The sequence below is a fragment of the Piliocolobus tephrosceles genome, chromosome 6 (genome assembly GCF_002776525.5).
Source record: "Piliocolobus tephrosceles isolate RC106 chromosome 6, ASM277652v3, whole genome shotgun sequence".
Lineage (NCBI taxonomy): Eukaryota > Metazoa > Chordata > Mammalia > Primates > Cercopithecidae > Piliocolobus > Piliocolobus tephrosceles.
This window is the reverse complement of record NC_045439.1, coordinates 12843648-12862422: the sequence shown is the minus strand read 5'-3', so window position 1 is coordinate 12862422 and position 18775 is coordinate 12843648. Positions and strand designations below refer to the sequence as shown.

General features: G+C 42.3%; 1 protein-coding gene across 1 annotated transcript in view; it reads left to right on the top strand.

The window, feature by feature from the left end:
- The window catches only part of UNC79 (unc-79 homolog, NALCN channel complex subunit), a 276415-nt gene that overhangs the window by 150920 nt on the left and 106720 nt on the right, over nucleotides 1–18775 (top strand). Inside the window, exons 21-25 of the mRNA XM_023205526.2 lie at nucleotides 3867–3946; nucleotides 4031–4179; nucleotides 10432–10589; nucleotides 14133–14314; nucleotides 17301–17502. Of these exons, the coding sequence (XP_023061294.1) occupies nucleotides 3867–3946; nucleotides 4031–4179; nucleotides 10432–10589; nucleotides 14133–14314; nucleotides 17301–17502 (771 nt within the window). The remainder of the gene's footprint in view (nucleotides 1–3866; nucleotides 3947–4030; nucleotides 4180–10431; nucleotides 10590–14132; nucleotides 14315–17300; nucleotides 17503–18775) is intronic.

The following is an 18775-nucleotide window of genomic DNA, read 5'->3' as shown; positions in this document are numbered from 1 at the left end:
TTGGTTAGAAGAATGGGGCTCTGGCGGTTGGGCTGTGCAGGTTGAGCTTGGAGGCTACTTTGTTGGCTCTTAGCTGGGACTGCGGAGTGGCCTCTTTCCCATTTGTCTCAGGGTTCTTGGGTGGACGCAATGGGGTCTAGCGAGATGGCAGACGTGCTCAGGAATCGTACTCTAGCTCCTTTCACATGATGGCATTTAGGGATTTCAGGATGTGACCCCACGTGCCTCTGGGAAAGCCTGATTTCTAGCTCTGGATGGTGGCAGTCTGGGGATCTATATGAGACCTGGGGCAGATCTGGGCAGCTTTTCAATCTTCCTGCATCCATGATCCGAAAGAGTTGGAATAGCTTGCTCCTGTCTGGGCACAGTGGCTCACGCCTGTAATCCCAGCACTTTGGGAGGCTGAGGCAGGTGGATCACCTGAGGTCGGGAGCTCAAGACCAACCTGACCAACATGGAGAAACCCTGTCTCTACTAAAAATACAAAATTAGCCAAGCTTTGTGGCTCATGCCTGCAATCCCAGCTGCTTTGGAGACTGAGACAGGAGAATCACTTGAACTGGGGAGGCGGAGGTTGCAGTGAGCCGAGATCGCGCCATTGCGCTGTAACCTGGGCAATAAGAGTGAAACTCTGCTCAAAAAAAAAAAAAAGCTTACTCCTGGAAGCCCTCTCCAGTATCGGATGGCATGGGCTTGGCATCATTCCTTCAATGAGCAGCAGATATTATTAGGGGACTGTTTTCTGGGGTTCATTGCAACTGTGGAGGTGTCTTATTCAGACTAAAGTAACCCTACAAAATCTTTGGTCAGAACTAACTGCTTCTCCATGGATCATATGAACAGTGAATTATGTATGAATATCTCAGCTCACACTATTTCATGTCGTAAACCTTAGAATTTGAAGGAATACCTGAGATTGTCTGGTTCTCTGGTTTTCAGTGTGCATTTCTTGGAGCTGTAAAGGCTCGGTATGATTTCTTTTGGAACATCCTCAATTGGGGCAACCCCTGGGGGAAAGAGGAGGGCAAAATATAAAGACCCATCAGGCTCCCCACCTTGCTTCTGCCAGATTATTCTGATGACTTGCTCTCTTTCGTATGTTGGAGTTCTTTTTTTTTTTTTTTTTTTTTTTTTTTTTGAGACGGGGTCTTGCTCTGTCATTCAGGCTGGAGTGCAGGAGAGCGTGATCATGGCTCACTCCAGCCTTGGCCTCCCAGGCTCAAGCAGTCCTCCCACCTCAGCCTCCTGAGTAGTTGGGACCACAGACATGTTCCATCATGCCCAGCTAATTTTTTAAAACTTTTTGTAGAGATGGGGTTTCGCCATGTTTCTCAGGCTGTTCTCAAACTCCTAGGCTCAAGCGATCCACCCGTCTCAGCCTCCCAAAGTGCTGGGATTATAGCGTGAGCCACAGCACCCGGCCATGTGCTGGAAATCTAAGATTTTCTGTAAACAAAATATTCTGCAGAAAAGAAGTTTACAATCTGCTGATCCAGTTTATTTAGGCTTTGCACTTGGCAGATGAGGAAAATAAATCCCAGATGGGTTAAATGACTTGCCCCTGGTCATGTCACTCCTACTATTCATTCACAATTTGTACTTCATATTTCACATGATTCCAGAGCTGTAACGGAACATCGGAGTCACTGAGAAGCAGAAACACAAACAAAAGCTCCACTCCCCAGCTCCAAGTCTGGGTATCCCTGGGATGGGGACCTGGGAATTAGAAACAACTAATTAATGGCAGAGTTGGTACTAGAACCCAGGTCTACTAGTTTAGTTTAGGATTAATTAACTTGTTTTAGGTGCTGCAGCAGCCAGGGCCCAGGCCTGCAGTTATGTTTCTCTCAGGCTTTCATACCTAAGGGAAGCTGGGACTTCACACATGATCCAATAGCCTGTCCTCTTTCTATGCAAATATATTTTTTAAACCTAAGCTTGCACACAGATCAATTAACTGCTACTTTTATTTCTATGTAATATTGTATTGGAACAATGGTTAAAACTAGGCAATTTCTTTTTTCTTTTCTTTTTTTGAGATAGGGTCTTACTCTGTTGCCCAGGCCAGAGTGCAGTGGTGTGATCTCGGCTCACTGCAACGTCCACCTCTCAGGTTCAAGCAATTCTCATGTCTCAGCTTCCTGAGTAGCTGGGACTACAGGCGCCCGCCACCATGCCCAACTAATTTTTTCTTTTTGAGACGGGTTTTGTCATGTTGTTCAGGCTGGTCTCGAACTCCTGACCTCAAGTGATCCACCCACCTCAGCCTCCCAAAGTGCTAGGATTACAGGTGTGAGCCACTGCACCTGGCCAGCAATTTATTTTTAAATGTTTTTCTTTTCCTTGCTGAATTGTTATACAGTCCACTTATTAAAACACATGCTTTGTTCTCCCCTGCATGCTCCTCCAGGCTCCTGTGGCAGCTTTAGCCTCTTTTCCTGGTCAGGCTCTCTGCTGTCTTGCAGGATGCAGTTATAAATTGTCTCCTCAGGAGAGCCCCTCTTCTCTTTCTTCCAAGACCAGGATTCCCTGCTGTTCAGAGCCTCCCTCCTGCTTCTGCTCTGCGGGCCTTCAGGTGGTGATCTGGAGCTCTCCTGTCCTAGAATTCAGGGGTGCTCTGTCGACACGTGTTCAGAGGCTTCCCCTCCCTTCTAGCGTGTTTCCCTTTTTCCCATCTTGAGGCCTGGCCCCTATTTCCTGTAGCGGTCAGATATGTCCACCACCAAAAATGTACTGAAAATGTTCACATCAAGCAAAACAGTCAAGTACTTATGACAAGCATTTAAAATACATTCAGGCGGAAGACTCCCAGTGGACTTTTCAGTATCTAGACCAAGAGAATTTGACTGCCATTGCCTCTGATCCTAGGGATTGCCAAAACGTGTAATGCTGATTTTAACACATTCTGCCTTAGTTTCTGCGTCTGGTTAACTTGTGAATTCTTTTCTCTAGCATGCCTCATGTATAATATATTGCTGCCCCCGGTATGGGGGCAAAAGTTTTAGAGATCCTCATGAGAGGGTGAAAATAATGAGTAGTTGTTCTCATCTGAATATGTTCAGCTGTTTCAAAATGCACCTCTTTTTGTGAGAATCCATGGGATAAACCCCTTTAATTGGTAGTACAACTTGAAAAACTCTCTCTCTCTCTCTCTTTTTTTGAGACTGAGTCTTGCTCTATCACCCAGGCTGGAGTGCAGTGGCACGGTATTAGCTCACTGCAACCTCCACCCTCGTGGGTTCAAGTGATTCTCGTGCCTCGGCCCTCAAGTAGCTGTGATTACAGGTGCCCACCACCACACCCGGCTAATTTTTCTATTTTTAGTAGAACGGGTTTCACCATATTGGCCACCATATTGGCCAGGCTGGTCTTGAACTCCTGACCTCAAGTGATCCACCTGCCTTGTCCTCCCAAAGTGCTGGGATTACAGGCATGAGCCACCGTGCCTGGCCGAACACCTCTCATACCTGCATATCTCCCTTCCAGTTAGGAAGGCATAGCTAGCCAGGTTTCAAGTCCCTTCAGGGAGCAGCAGAACTAACAGAACTAGCAGCACTGTGCAGTCCATCATGTATGCAGATGTCTCTGGGTAGGGGTAGCTCCAGGGAGCCAAAGACATCGAATTCATGAGGGACTGCATGGTGGAAAATGGAAACTGAGAATTCTCAATTCAAAGATTTCCTGCACTAGTATCATAGCAGAGATATATGCTAATTTGGAGAGCAAATAAAAACACTGCTCAAACAATGTTGCATATATTCTATGTCAATTTGTTACTCCTGTTGGTTTTTATGATCTTGATAAATTGATGAATGATGGGAGAAATGAAGAGTTAGCCTAATTTTTGTGTAATTATTTCTTCACAGCAGTAAAGAATGATACTGAAAGAAAATTTTGCTACCAACAGCTTCCAGTAACATTGAGACTAATATATACCATTTTCCAGGTATATTTTCTGATGTCTTTGAATCCTTGGCTTGGTAGCATTACTGTTTTGGATAACGTAGTAACCATGTGGTTTTGTATATAGGAAATGGCTAAGTTTGAAGAGCCAGACATTCTTTTTAATATGCTCAATTGCCTGAAGATTCTTTGTCTGCATGGAGAGTGTTTATACATTGCCAGAAAAGATCACCCTCAATTTTTAGCCTACATTCAGGACCATATGTTGATTGCAAGGTATGTCTTCCTAATGGTTTATTTTGCTTGTTTATATATTAAGCTTTAGTTGTGAAAATTCAAGTTAGATTAAGATTTACTGGCTTGTTTGGGTTATTTTTCGAGCCAGGACAGCTCAATTGCCTATAACTACTTTTATTTTCCTTTTTTAGTCTAATTTAAAAGTACGTTAATACAAGGAATGGTAATTTCCATTTGCCAGATACTGAATAAATAGAAAAGTTAAAGTAAAAATTATTTTATGCCTTTCACTTGTTAGATGGCTTAAGAATATAGAAAATATAGAAAAATGCCCCAAAAATGTTAATATTTACCTAGTATAATTAAGTAAGGACTTACCTACCTTCTTACTTAAAATACAACTGCTAATAGATATCTAAATCTCTCCATATGCTATCTGATAAGTTAGTTTTTAGGGACTGGTGAGACATTTGGAAAATTATAATAAAACGTTACCCTAGATTTACAATGTTTTTCCTCCCGAAAACCTTAAAATAACTCTTGCAGTCTTCCTGGAAATAAATTTATATGTATGAGAATGAGTCAGTAAAAAAGGAAAAGATTGGTTCAGGTTAACCTGATGACAAATCACATTGAGGCTCTATCTTTCTTTACTCATTTTGTTTATTTATTTATTATTCATTCAACAAATATGAGGGCCTATTGTATACATTCTTGTTCTAGGTACTTAGGGAATTTGCAATCTAGTTTGGAAGGGGTGAATCCTATATAGAGAAAAGGTGACCATATAATTTAGTATTCAAATCTGTCTACGTTTGAGAGTGAAGAGAGCTGGTCTTCATAATAACCCCGAGAGGATGAATATAAACTCGACAGTCTTGGTTAAACTAAGATTCATATTCATGTATGTATACGTCACTGTCAATCCAAGGGAATGTGATAAATGACTGCTTGATACAGCTCAAAGGTGGGAGAGAGCATTTCTGGATGAATGATGAATGATGAAAGGCTCTGGAGACAATACCGCTTGAATGGGCATTGAGATAACGACAGAATTTTCATTGGTAGAGATTTGAGATGGGTGGGACATGTTGTAAAACCTGGTAATGTCAAGAGCAAACAGATGGAAGAGTTGGAAAGAAGGGACCAGAAATGAGCAGGGCATACTTGGGGGATACCAAAGCTTTGTTTTATTTTTTATTTTTTATTTTTTGCTGGATGGTGTGGATGTAAGGGAGTAATGGAAAATGAGGCTGGAGAAGTAGGTTGGGACCCAAGTATGCAGGGCCTTGAAGATAGGGATTTTATTTAATGATGTTTGGAGATCCATGGAAGACCTTAAAATAGAGTCAGAGGTGTGCTTTACTAGAACGAGTATGGAGAAAAGAGAGATTTTTGGAAACACCCAAATTTAAGAGAATGCTAAGAGCACATTGCAAAGGCTTACTGAATATAAACACACAACGCAGAACTTTCTTCTGAAAGGTTAGAAGAGGAAAGGAAACATCAGATACTTAGAGAGAAAAGGGAGTAGACATTAAGGATTTTTAGGATAAAGAAAATCTGAACGGCCAGGCGCAATGGCTCATGCCTGTAATCCCAGCAGTTTGGGAGGCTGAGGCAGGCGGATCATGAGGTCAGCAGATTGAGACCATCCTGGCTAACACAGTGAAATCTCATCTCTACTAAAAATACAGAAAAATTAGCCGGGCGTGGTGGCGGTGTAGTAGCTGGTGTAGTCCCAGCTACTCGGGAGGCTGAGGCAGGAGAATGGCATGAACCCGGGAAGCAGAGCTTGCAGTGAGCCGAGATCGCGCCACTGCCCTCCAGTCTGGGCAACAGAGCGAGACTCCGTCTCAAAGAAAAAAAAAAAAAAAAAAAAGAATATCTGAACATATTTATGGTCAGTGGGAAAGGGCCAGAGAAAGTAAACTGTTAGTGGGTCCAAGTTTTGGCAGGCAGGAGAGTGTGCGATCAAGAACAAAGGGTTGGGTGGAAAACAGGAAGAATACCCTTTCCTTTGAAAGAAGATACATTTTGAGGAAAAGAGAAAGTGTTAAGGAGAGTTTATAACAGCTGACTTAAGCCTTAAGAATATTAGGTGTTGATGTCTTCTCCTGAGAGGGGGATGATAGACATTGTATTGGGAGCTTCAGGAACATGGAAAAGAGTACGAGACAGCCTACATGAGGACAGCATGCAGGCTTTAGGGTTCGGCTGAGGTTAGCTAGCACCAGTTTGCAGTGGACCAAGTTGGTAGGGATTTGGGTTTCTTTTCCTCCAGTGCTCAGCGGCTTAGGAGTGGATGAGAGCAAATGGGCAAAGGGTTTATTCAGGACCGGGGACTGGTGATATGGTTATGATGGAAGCTCAGAGAGATGAGGTTTCCAGAGTGATGAAACGGTTGTCTCTGGAATCCATTCTACGACTGGATGCAGATGAAGCCGAAGAATTGATATTTGGGAGAGGAGTATGGAGAAGAGGGCGGAGGTGTCTCAGTCAGGATGGGCTGGGGGATGGGGGGAAGTTGGGTGTTCTCAGCCTTATAGAGGGGAGGTCAGCGTCTCATTCAGCAGAGTAAAGACAGAGGCCACTGGGGATGAGGAGGTGTGAATGAAACCGGGGCTTGATCCACTGACAGCATCTGCAGAGGCCTACTTGAGGAGCAAGACTGAGCTAGGTGCCTAACTGACCAAAGAATTGGGAGAGGACCCTGTGCATCAATGTCATGGGTTTCAAAAGAAAGAGGTTGCTAAGAGGAGGCCTGGAGGAAGTCTTGGGAAGTGAGGGTCATTTGGCCCAGTGAAGACAGACTCATTGAGACTCTGGACTCTCAAGAGAAAATCTTAAGGCCAGGCACAGTGGCTTATCCCTGTAATTCCAGCATGTCAGAAAATGGAGGGAACAGTGTGAAGTTCGAGACCATCAGCAGATCTGGACGAAAGGAGTGAAGGAATGGGGCTGAGAGTTAGGCAGACACTCCACGAATTCAACATGGGAATACAATTATTTTGAAAGCAACCCACCAGAATGTACACGTGCCAAATGGACTGTTAGTACCACGGGACCACCCACTCGGCCTTTGGGGTCCATAGTCCAGGCTGTCTCCTTAAAGGGCCAGATTTTCTCCGCAAAGTGCCACCCTGACACAAAAACCATGATGGACAATGAAAGGACCTGTGGAAAAGATGCTCTGCTTCTTTCCAAACAAGTCTGCCCTAGAGAGCTGGGAAAGCCGAATGGGACTGGCCGAATCCTGGGTTTTGTCATGGGAATGGTTTTCTAGCAGGGCTGCCTGGTTTGCATTCTTCAACTAAACCGGAAGTTCCATGAGGGCACAAATTATGTCTTCTTTTTCCTTTGCACTCTTCCTAGGGCCTATTGTGTGCTCTGGAAGCATCATCATCCTTGTCATCATGATGGTGGTAGCAGCTTGAGGTTTCTGCATACCTACTAAGTGCATACCTACTAAATCTGCACATCTCATTTAATACAGCCCACACTGGGAGGACACAAAGGTTTAGAGAATTTGCATGTGGTTACACAGCTCATGAATGGCAGGGTTGGGATGAGATCCCTATTTGTCTGACTTCCACTATTTGGATTAAGCATACGGCATTTAAAAAATCACTCCTGAATGGCATAAACCCGGGAGGCGGGGCTTGCAGTGAGCTGAGATCCGGCCACTGCACTCCAGCCTGGGCGACAGAGCGAGACTCCGTCTCAAAAAAAAAAATAAAAAAAAATAAAAATAAATAAATAAATAAATAAATAATCACTCCTTTTCATTCTATAGCTCTGGTATGCCTTCTGAAAAACAGCCAACTGGAGTGGCTCGTACCTCCATATGTTCTCTGTAAAATGGAGATGGCACGTGTCACTCTTCCCCTCTCTTACCAGTGCAGTATGAGCTTTCACAAATACAGGTGACCCTTGAACAACGGGGAGGTACATATGCTGACCCCTGTGCGGTTGAAAATCTGTGTCTCACTTTTCTCTTCTCCAAAACTTAACCTCTAATAGCTTCCTATTGACCAGAAGCCTTCTGATAACATAAAGAGCTGATTAACACGTATTTTGTATGTTTTATGCATTATTTATTGTATTCTTACAATAAAATAAGCCAGAGAAAAGAAAATGTTATTGAGAAAATCATAAGGAAAATGCATTTACAGTACCATACTGTGTTTATCAATACCGTAAGTTTATGCCATCTGTTTACAAGATGAATTGTGTATTTGAAAGGGTGAGCAGCTGCAGCTGCAGACTTCAAGCTATGGTACATATCAAGCAATTCAGCTTTTCTTAGTAATGTCGTGACTTTCGTTTGCTTTCTGGGAGCACTTCCAGCATCACTAGTGGCCCTTCGTATGGGACCCATGGTGCTATTCAGGGTTTATGGTATTGCACTAAACACAATGAAAAAGACGCGAGAAGTGCGAGGGATCACTTTTTACTGTGATTTGCAATTTACTGGAGAGAGGAACTGCTCACACAGAAAGACAACACTTGAGCTCACCTGAATAGCAATAGGAGATGGCCACAAAATTATTACCGTAGTACAGTGTGTACCACAGTTGGTTTTATGCAGTTATGATTTCATACTGCATCTTTACATTTGCTTAACATTCCTCTCCACTGTGAATGGCGCCATGTATGGTCTGTAAATGTTTGTGTAAGTTTTCATAAATCTTAACTTTTTATAATAGATTCATGTATAATTTATAGTAGTAAATGTTAAAATAGACTAGTAACTACATATATTTTATACATTCATGGCACAACTTTTCTTTTTTTTTTGAGACGGGAGTCTCACTCTGTCTCCCAGGCTGGAGTGCAGTGGCGCGATCTTGGCTCACTGCAAGCTTCGCCTCCCGGGTTCACGCCATTCTCCTGCCTCAGCCTCCCAAGTAGCTGGGACTACAGGTGCCCGCCACCACGCCCGGCTAATTTTTTGTATTTTCAGTAGAAACGGGGTTTCACCGTGTTAGCCAGGATGGTCTCAATCTCCTGACCTCGTGATTCACCCGCCTTGGCCTCCCAAAGTGCTGGGATTACAGGCGTGAGCCACCACGCCCAGCTGACATAAATTTTCCTTAAATTTTTTCACTATTTTTAGGCTACATGGTACATCTGTGAACTTTTTAAAATTGTTGCAAATCTCCTAAAAAGTTCAATATGTTTATTGAAAACAATCCATGTGTAAGTGGGCCTGTACGTACAGTTCAAACCTGTGTTGTTCAAGGGTCAACTGTAGTTTTGATTCCGATATTGACTCTGGAGTCAAATAGAAAACAAAACAACAACAAAAACAACCAAAAGACATACTTTAAATAATTGAAAAAAATGGAAACAATAATGTATTATTACTAAAATATATTCAGAATTATTCCTGTAGAACTTGATAGGAACTTAGCTGAAACTTGCTAAGGTGCCAGATGTTGTCAGGGATCTCTTTCTCTGTCTTTTCCTCCTCCCCTTTTTCACTCCCTCCCCATCTCTTAGCCCAGCTCTGGCTTGGCTTTTGGAATGGAACTAAGTGTTGGCTTCTCGGTTAAGTGCAGGCTGTCCCTGTGAGATGGGAAGGAGGGTCATTGGCAGCTGCAGGCTGACATTGCCCTTTGTTCCTGAGATTTCAGAAGGAGAGAGAGCCTCTCTCTCCCAGAGTGCATGTCAGTCCCTGAAATAAGAGTTCAGTTATTCCCTTGCTTCGGTCATATGCCTTCTCCTAGCTAATCACTTTATTCAGGGTGTTGATGTTCTTTGATCAGCCTGTTTGTGTTCCCCCTTGTGATAGAGAAGGTTGGGGAGCTTGATTGATGAACTGTCTTTCTTGGAGAGGCTGTTATTAAGAGAAAAAGAGTTGTTCTTTGACATCATAAGAGGCTGGGCAGGCCAAACCAACCAAACTTCCCAGATGCTCACTGTAAGAAAATGTTTAAAAATCACGTATTACTCCATCATGCTAACATAACGAATTTTGACTTTGTATATTACTGAACAGTCATTTATTTATATTGTTCACTTATATTACTGAATTTATATTATGCAGATTTTTAAGTTGTAAAATGTAATGTTAAGTAAAAGTGTTTTTCTCTAGTGTCACGTTAAGAGGACAGAGCATAGGAAACGTCTATCAGAGGATTATCCTCTCGTGGATGAGTGTAATTTCACCAAAAGCACCCCTACCCACCGCCTAGTAACTATGCTTGCCGTAAATTAAGAGGACAGGATCTTTTTCTGGAAAGGTTGTGATAACGGTCACCACTTTGCTTCTCCTTGATTCCCTAGCCTGTGGAGGGTCGTCAAATCCGAGTTCTCTCAGCTGTCTTCACTGGCAGTTCCTCTTCTCCTCCATGCCCTGTCACTTCCTCATGGTGCTGACATCTTCTGGACAATCATAAATGGCAATTTCAACAGCAAAGACTGGAAGATGAGGTTTGAAGCAGGTACCTCGGTGTTAGCTTAAAATTCATTCTGGGTCACACGGTACACATCTTTTTTGTCACGGTATCTTTTTGGGCACCTTCTTTCTTGTCCTTTCCTTTTAAAAGGCATTTTCCTGCTTGCTGGTCTCCTTTGGGGGTTCTCCTTTGAGCTTCCTCTCTAAAATAACAGCATTTTGCAGAGTTGTCCTTAGGAAGGGTGGTCCTGTCTGGGTTTGTGTTGGACAGACCCAGCTTAGGCCTGTTACCCAAGTGTAAAGATTAACTGCACCCATGTTTACTCCCAAACAGGCACTGGCTTGGGTGCAGTCAACCTGTGAGTTTACTTGCATCAGAGTTACTGGGAATATTTGTTAAAACGCACATTATCTGGCCACATTCTAGAGCTGCTGAATCAGAATCTCAGTGGGAGGTGGGGGTGATGCCAGAAATTGAGATTTTTTTTTTTTTTTTTTTTTTGAGACAGAGTCTTGCTGTGTCACCCAGGCTGACGTGCAGTGGCACGATCTCGGCTCCCTGCAACCTCTGCCTCCTGAGTTCAAGTGATTCTTGTGCCTCAGCCTCCCAAGTAGCTGGGACTACAGGTGCATGCAACCACACCAGGCTAATTTTTTTATTTTTAGTAGAGACAAGGTTTCAACATGTTGACTAGGCTGGTCTTGAACTCCTGACCTCAGGTGATCTGCCCACCTTGGCCTCCCAAAGTGGTGGGATTATGGACATGAGCCACTGTGCCGGGGCAGAAATTGAGATTTTTAGTAAGAGGTTCGAGAATCTCTGCTGTATACCCTTGCCACTGAGGGATCAGGGACCAAGTCTGGTGCAGCTTGGGTATAATTTCCTAGTAAATAGAGCAGCAGGTTATCAGAGTAATGTGGTAAGGAAGGAATCTGGAAGGGTTCTCTTAGCCTCATGTCTGCTGGCCCACTGTCACCCCAATCTGCTAGTACTTCTATTCTCGGGGTAGTAGGCAGGGTTGGCATGCCACAGTGCAGCTTCTCAGAACAGTTCTGTAGGTTGATGTCTCAAAAGTTTGACACAGAAATGGAAGTTTCATCAGTGAGGTAACTATTATACCTTTAGTTCAGTTCCTTAATATATGGCCACTTCAAAAAGTTCTTACTTTTTAATGCCCACAGGAATCTCAGGGGCTAGTGCATATATAGGATAACACATCATGTTGTGGGGGATTAGGATTAATTTTCTGAATCTTGGCTCTGATTAAGTTACTTTTCTTTCTTTCCTTTTTTTTTTTTTTGTTTGTTTATTTTGAGATGGAGTCTTGCTCTGTTGCCCAAGCTGGAGTGCGGTGGCATGATCTCAGCTCACTGCAACCTCCACCTCCCGGGTTTGAGCAATTCTCTTGCCTCAGCCTCCTGAGCAGCTGGGACTACAGGCACCCGCCACCACACCCGGCTAATTTTTGTATTTTTAGTAGAGATGGGGTTTCGCCATGTTGGCCAGGCTGGTCTTGAACTCCTGACCTCAGATGCTCCGCCTGCCTTGACCTCCTAAAGTGCTGAGATTATAGGCATGAGCCACTGCACCTGGCCAAGATCATGTTACTTTTCTACTCAAGAAATTTTAATGGAGTTTTTTCAACACCTAGAGAATAAAGTTCAGACTTCTTAAACTGCCATTCAAATAGTCTGACTGCAACTGCAGACAGCCTCATTTCCTGTGCTTCTTTCTACACACACCATTGCTGTGTTCCCATTGCTTCCTGCCTCCCTTCATCCACGCAGGGGCCATTCTGGGCTTTCCACCTTTCATTCTCTTTTCCTTAAGGCCCTACACAAATGCCACCTCCACATGATCCACCTTCAAATGCCACCATTGAGGTCCACCTTCTAGGTTCCGCCTGTGAAGAGTGGTTTCTGTATCCCCAGATCTCCCATAGCATTTTATTTATACCACACTAGAGGGATTTACAGGTTTTCTAAAGTTACATTTTAGTTATAGTTGTACATGTCTTATCTATTTTAGTCAATTTAACTTTGAAGTCAAGAGTTATGAATGACTCCTCTTTCTGTTTGCTTCTATCTCCTCCCAAGTGCCTAAGATATTTTCTTAGTGGTATACATATGTGTGCTTAATATGTATGTGTGTGTGTGTATATGTATATATTTTTTTTAAATAAGCAAATCAGTGAATTTGTTGAATAAATTAGATATGTGCTAGGTGCTATGGGAACAATAGAAAGAAGTGTAAGAGCAGATTGCTGTCCTCAGGAGGCTTCCAGTTTAATTGATGAGACCAAACATAAGCATGTAAGAGGTTGACAAATTATAAAAGGCATAAATATAATCAAGACCACAAAAGAAAATATGTCAAATAATGAGCACATATTGTGTTCATAGATAGCTCATATTCTGAGCATACAAATGCTATATGTAAATTAATGATATGCAAATAAGTAGTACTTTTACAGGAGTTCATGGGATGGAAAGGTCTCTCTAGGAGATCAGAGAAGACTTTACAAACAGAATGTCAGCAGAGATTCTCTAAGGATGGTAGAATGTCAATAGAAGTAATATTGTGGGTCAGGTGCGGTGGCTCATGCCTGTAATCCCAGCACTTTGGGAGGCCAAGGTGGGCAGATCTCTTGAGGTCAGGAGTTCGAGACCAGCCTGGCCAGCATGGTGAAACCCCTGTCTCTACTAAAAATACTAAAGTTAGCTGGGCATGGTGGTGCCTGCCTGTAGTCCCAGCTACTTGGGAGACTGAGACATGAGAATCACTTGAACCCGGGAGACAGAGGTTGCAGTGAGCTGAAATCGTGCCCCTGTACTCCAGCCTGGGCAACATAGTGGGACTCCTTCTCAAAAAAGCAAAGCAAAACAAACAAAAGAATATTCTAGGCTGTCGCAACAGCTTAAGCAAAATACTGAAACATCTTAATTTTCATTGCACTATATTGCTTTACTAGTTATTGTAACTTTTTATAAAGCCATGCTTTAAGAGTGGCTGGAATTGTTTAACATTGATTTGCAGAATAATTAGAAATCTATCAAGTAAGGGTATATTTATAGCATGGAAGAAATACCTGGCTTCGATAGCCCCAGGAAATGTCTATTTGGTCTGCCATTTCATACCAGGACCTACTAAGAGCAGAGTAGGGGACCCGAACCCAGAGCCAGGATTGGTGGGCACCTCCTACCCCTCTCTGTTATCTGCAGAGCTTCTATAGAATGGCCACAGAAAGAAGCATAGAGGCATTTGGAATATTTTGAAATATAGCTGAAAGTTAAACAAAGAGAAAGACCATGAAAAAAATGTAAAAGACAACCCAGAGTTAGATCAAGGCTGCGTGGAAAAAAAAGTTCTACTCTGAGTAGAAACAGTCTCTGCTGCACAAATGAAATGGAACACTCGAGATGGTGGCATTAGACTTTCCTGTTGGGGTTTAAAGTAAACTATATGGGAGATCCAGAGTTAACTTTTTCTCTGTGAGTTCAGTTCTCAGACTGGCTAAATAAATGTGTATGCGTGATGCGTGTATGTGTGTGTTTATTTACGTATTTCGCCTTCTCTTTTACATTGCAGTGGAAAAAGTGGCTGTAATTTGTAGATTTCTGGATATTCACTCAGTGACCAAAAACCACCTGCTGAAGTACTCCCTGGCACATGCCTTCTGCTGCTTCCTGACGGCGGTGGAGGATGTCAACCCTGCAGTGGCTACCAGAGCTGGTCTCCTGCTTGACACCATAAAGAGGCCAGCATTGCAGGTGACATGTGATGTGTGTTATCTGCTCCAAAGGTGGTCTGTGCCAGCACTACTAAATCATTGCATTATTTGTCACATGTCCTAGTCTGTTTGACCTGCTATAACAAAATACCATAAACTGGGTAGTTTATAAACAACAGAAATTTATTTTGCAGACTGTCTGCTGAGGGCCTGGTGTCTAGTTCCTAGATGGGGCCTTTGCTGTGTCTAGGGCCTCTTTCATAAGGGCACTAGTCCCATTCATTAGGGCCCTGCCCACATGACCTAATCATCTCTCAAAGCCCCACCTCCTAATACTATCATATTGGTGATTTAGTTTCAACAGGAATTTGGCAGTGAGGGCCTTGCACACATTTTCAGACCATAGTATCACATATAATATTGAAGATGATGATGGAGATTTTTTTAACTGGAAGAAATATACCAGAACCACACCTTGCAAAAAGATCCGTTGTTATTTGTTGATACCACTTTTTTTAAAGAGACAGAATCTTACTGTGTTGCCCAGGCTGATCATAACTCTCTGCAGCCTGAAACTCCTGGGCTCAAGTGATCCTCCTGCCTCAGCCTCCTGAGTTGCTAGGACGACAGGTATGCATCACCATATCCACTGAATTTTTAACTTTTAACTCTAACTTTGGTAGAGACAGGGTCTTGCTATATTGCCCAGGCTAGTTTTGAACTCCTGGCCTCCAGCAATCCTCCCGCTTTGGCCTCCCAGAGTGCTGGGATTATAGGCATGAGCTGTACTGCCTGGCCCATTTGTTGATGCTTTCTTTTCAGTCTTTGTTCATATGCTGATATTACTTTGGACAGATGTAACTATTGCGTAATGTGTGTGCGTGTGTGTGTGTGTGTGTGTGGCAGATTTTAAAACTAGTTTGGTTTATCTTATACCACTTAGCTAGCTCCTGGGCTGGAGGCCCCTGTTGTTAGAAGCTAGATGCTAAGAGAAATCAAATAAATTATAATTTTTTGCTTTGTTTTGTTTTGAGATAGAGTCTCATTTTCTTGCCCAGGCTGGAGTGCAGTGGTGCGATCTCAGCTCACTGCAACCTCCACCTCCCGGGTTCAAGTGATTCTCATGCCTTAGCCTCCCGAATAGCTGGGACTACAGGCTTATACCACCACACCTGGCTAATTTTTGTATTTTTAGTAGAGACAGGGTTTTGCTGTGTTGGCCAGGCTGGTCTCAAACCCCTGGCCTCAAGTGATTTGTCTGCCTCGGCCTCCCAAAGTGCTGGGATTAGAGGCCTGAGCCACCGCGCCTGGCCTGAGTTATAGTTTCAATCAATGTAAAACAGGAGGTAAATATGCTACCATAACAAAACATCACAAATTAAAGCCAAGGAGATGAGAAATATGAGGACTGGATAGAGTGGTATATTTATCTTATTTGGAACCTTTATTTTTTAGTGGCGACACCAAGTCTCAGAGAGATAATGTGACTTATCAAAGGACACAAAGTGATTTAGTGAGAGAATCAAGACTAGAGCCTCCAAAGTTCTGATCTACTGTTTCTCCATGTTGCATCTGATTTATTATTTTGTTGCTATTATTAAACTAGTGATAGCAAGAGCTAACATTCCTCAGATAGCTACTGTGTTTCCAGGGCAGTGTGTTAAAAGTGTCCTGTTATGCATTATCTCATTTAATCCTCACAGTAACTTTTGTGTGTTCTCATTTTACAGATAGAGATGCTGAGGGTTAGAAAGGTTAAGCCACCTTTTCAGAGTCACATAGCTAGTTAGCAGCAGAGGAAATTCAGCACTGATGCATAATACAGTCCACATACTTAACTGTGTGTGTGTGAGTGTTTGTGCATACACTGTCTCCCAATCCAGTGTAAGCTTCTTCCTGCATTTTAAGACCAAGAAGCAAGGGCAAGCTTGCACAATCTGAAAGACTGAAGGGTTATGCTGCCTGTGGCACATTCTTTTTTTTGTAAAATCTCCAGTTGACTTCTGAATAGTTCCTCTCTGTTGATCTTACCAGGTACTTCTGTGTCCTACCGCTTGCCTAGGGCCTGGAACATAGGAGGCACTCATTAGATGACAGCTGAATTAATGAATGGGATGTTTGGATGAATTGCAATTTTTAAATCTCATTCTATTAAAAAGAGGGGGAATGGTCAACTCGAGGAAAGGGTTCTCAATCCATTCCAACTTTAATTAACATGCTATGTTCCACTCACATTCCAAGAAAACCAGGTGACTTTGCTTTTTTCAGAATCATGAAATTTTGGATTGAAAGTGGATTTCTGGACCATCTTTTTGTGTATTCTAAAATGTAGCTTTGAAAGTATGCTCCTCTTAATGGCTACAGACATTAAAACCAGATGCAGCCGGGCATGGTGGCTCACGCCTGTAATCCCAGCACTTTGGGAGGCCAAGGCGGGCAGATCACGAAGTCAGGAGATTGAGACCATCCTGGCTAACACAGTGAAACCTTGTCTCTACGAAAAAATACAAAAACTTAGCCAGACGTGATGGTACATGCCTGTAGTCCCAGCTACTCGGGAGGCTGAGGCAGGAGAATTGCTTGAACTCGGGAGGCGGAGGTTGCAGTGAGCTGAGATCCCATCACTGCACTTCAGCCTTGGCGACAGAGCGAGACTCCATCTCAAAAAACAAACAAACAAACAAACAAACAACAACAACAAAAAATCAGATGCATTGACTTGAGGGTATTTGGATTAAGTGGTTATTATTTAATGCATTAGAAAACCAATAGCATACATTTAGTTCAGATTTCTGAATCAAAATTCAAGAGATATTCTACAATGAAGGTAAATTCCTCTTCTACATTTTTCTTCCTACAAAAACTTCCAATCGAAAAAGATTCCAGTGGGATCATTCTACATGATAAGTTTGAATTGGGTAGGCTGCCTTGTTTCATTGACTTTGCCTAGTATGTCAGCTTTGAAATAACTTAGATGTTTATATCTGACTTTCTTCTTCTTTTTTTTTTTTTCTTCTCTTTCCCAGGGTCTGTGTCTTTGTCTTGACTTCCAGTTTGATACTGTGGTTAAAGACAGACCCACAATTTTGAGCAAGCTTTTACTCTTGCATTTTCTTAAGCAGGATATTCCTGCTTTGAGCTGGGAGTTCTTTGTCAATAGATTTGAGACACTTTCTTTGGAAGCCCAGTTACATTTGGATTGTAACAAGGAATTTCCTTTTCCTACAAGTAAGTAAAATGAAGAACTTGCTGTAAACCGTTACGGTTCCATTGTGCTTGCCTAGACAAACAGAAGACATTGGCATGTCATTTAACTCCTCTACAGAGGATGCCTTGACCTCATACACTCAACTCATTAAATGCTTATTGAATAGCTGCTGTAGTATTCCATAGATTGAAGCATATCCTGGCATTCCCAAATCAGAATTCTTCTCTTTTCCTTGACCTATGATAACCATTTATGACTGTGTGTTCCCTAAATATGATTCAGTCATTATGTTTATAACATTTGTGAGCAATTTTAGGAAGTATATTTGCACCTTGCAAACTCAGTATTGCATGCTTTCTAAATTTCAATAGTTTTGGGGACATAGGTGGTTTTTGGTTACATGGATAAGTTCTTTAGTGGCAGTTTCTGAGATTTGGTGCACCTGTCACCTGAGCATTGTACATTGTACCCAGTCTTTTATCCCTCACCCCCCTCCCACCCTCCCCCCAAAGTTCCCAAATTCCATTCTGTCATTCTTATGCCTTTGCATCCTCATAGCTTAGCTCCCACTTATAAGTGAGAACATATAATATTTGGTTTTCCACTTCTGCATTACTTCACTTAAAATAATGGTCTCCAACTCCATCCAGATTGCTGTGAATGCCATTATTACATTCTTTTAAATGGCCAAGTAGTATTCCACGATATATATATATATATATATATATATATCACATTTCCTTTATCCACTTGTTGGTTAATGGGCATTTAGGCTGGTTCCACATTTTTGCAATTGAAAACTGTGCTGCTATAAACATGCATGTGCAAATACCTTTTTCCTATAATGACTTCCTTCCCTCTGGGTAGATACCCAGTAGTGAGATTGCTGGATCAAATGGTAGATCTACTTTTAGTTCTTTAAGGAATCTCCATACCATTTTCCATAGTGATTGTACCAATTACCATTCCTACCAACAGTGTAAACGTGTTCCCTTTTTACCACATCCCCACCAACATCTATTATTTTTGGATTTTTAAATTATGGCATTCTTGCAGGAGTAAGGTGGTATCTCATTGTGGTTTTAATTTGCATTTCCCTGATAATTAGTGATGTTGAGCATTTTTTCATATGTTTGTTGGCCATTTGTATATCTTCTTTTGAGAATTGTCTATTCATGTCCTTTGCCTACTTTTTGATGGGATTGTTATTATTATTATCATTATTTTTTGCTGATTTGTTTGAGTTCCTTATAGGTTGTGGATATTAGTCCTTTGTTGGATGCATAGTTTGAT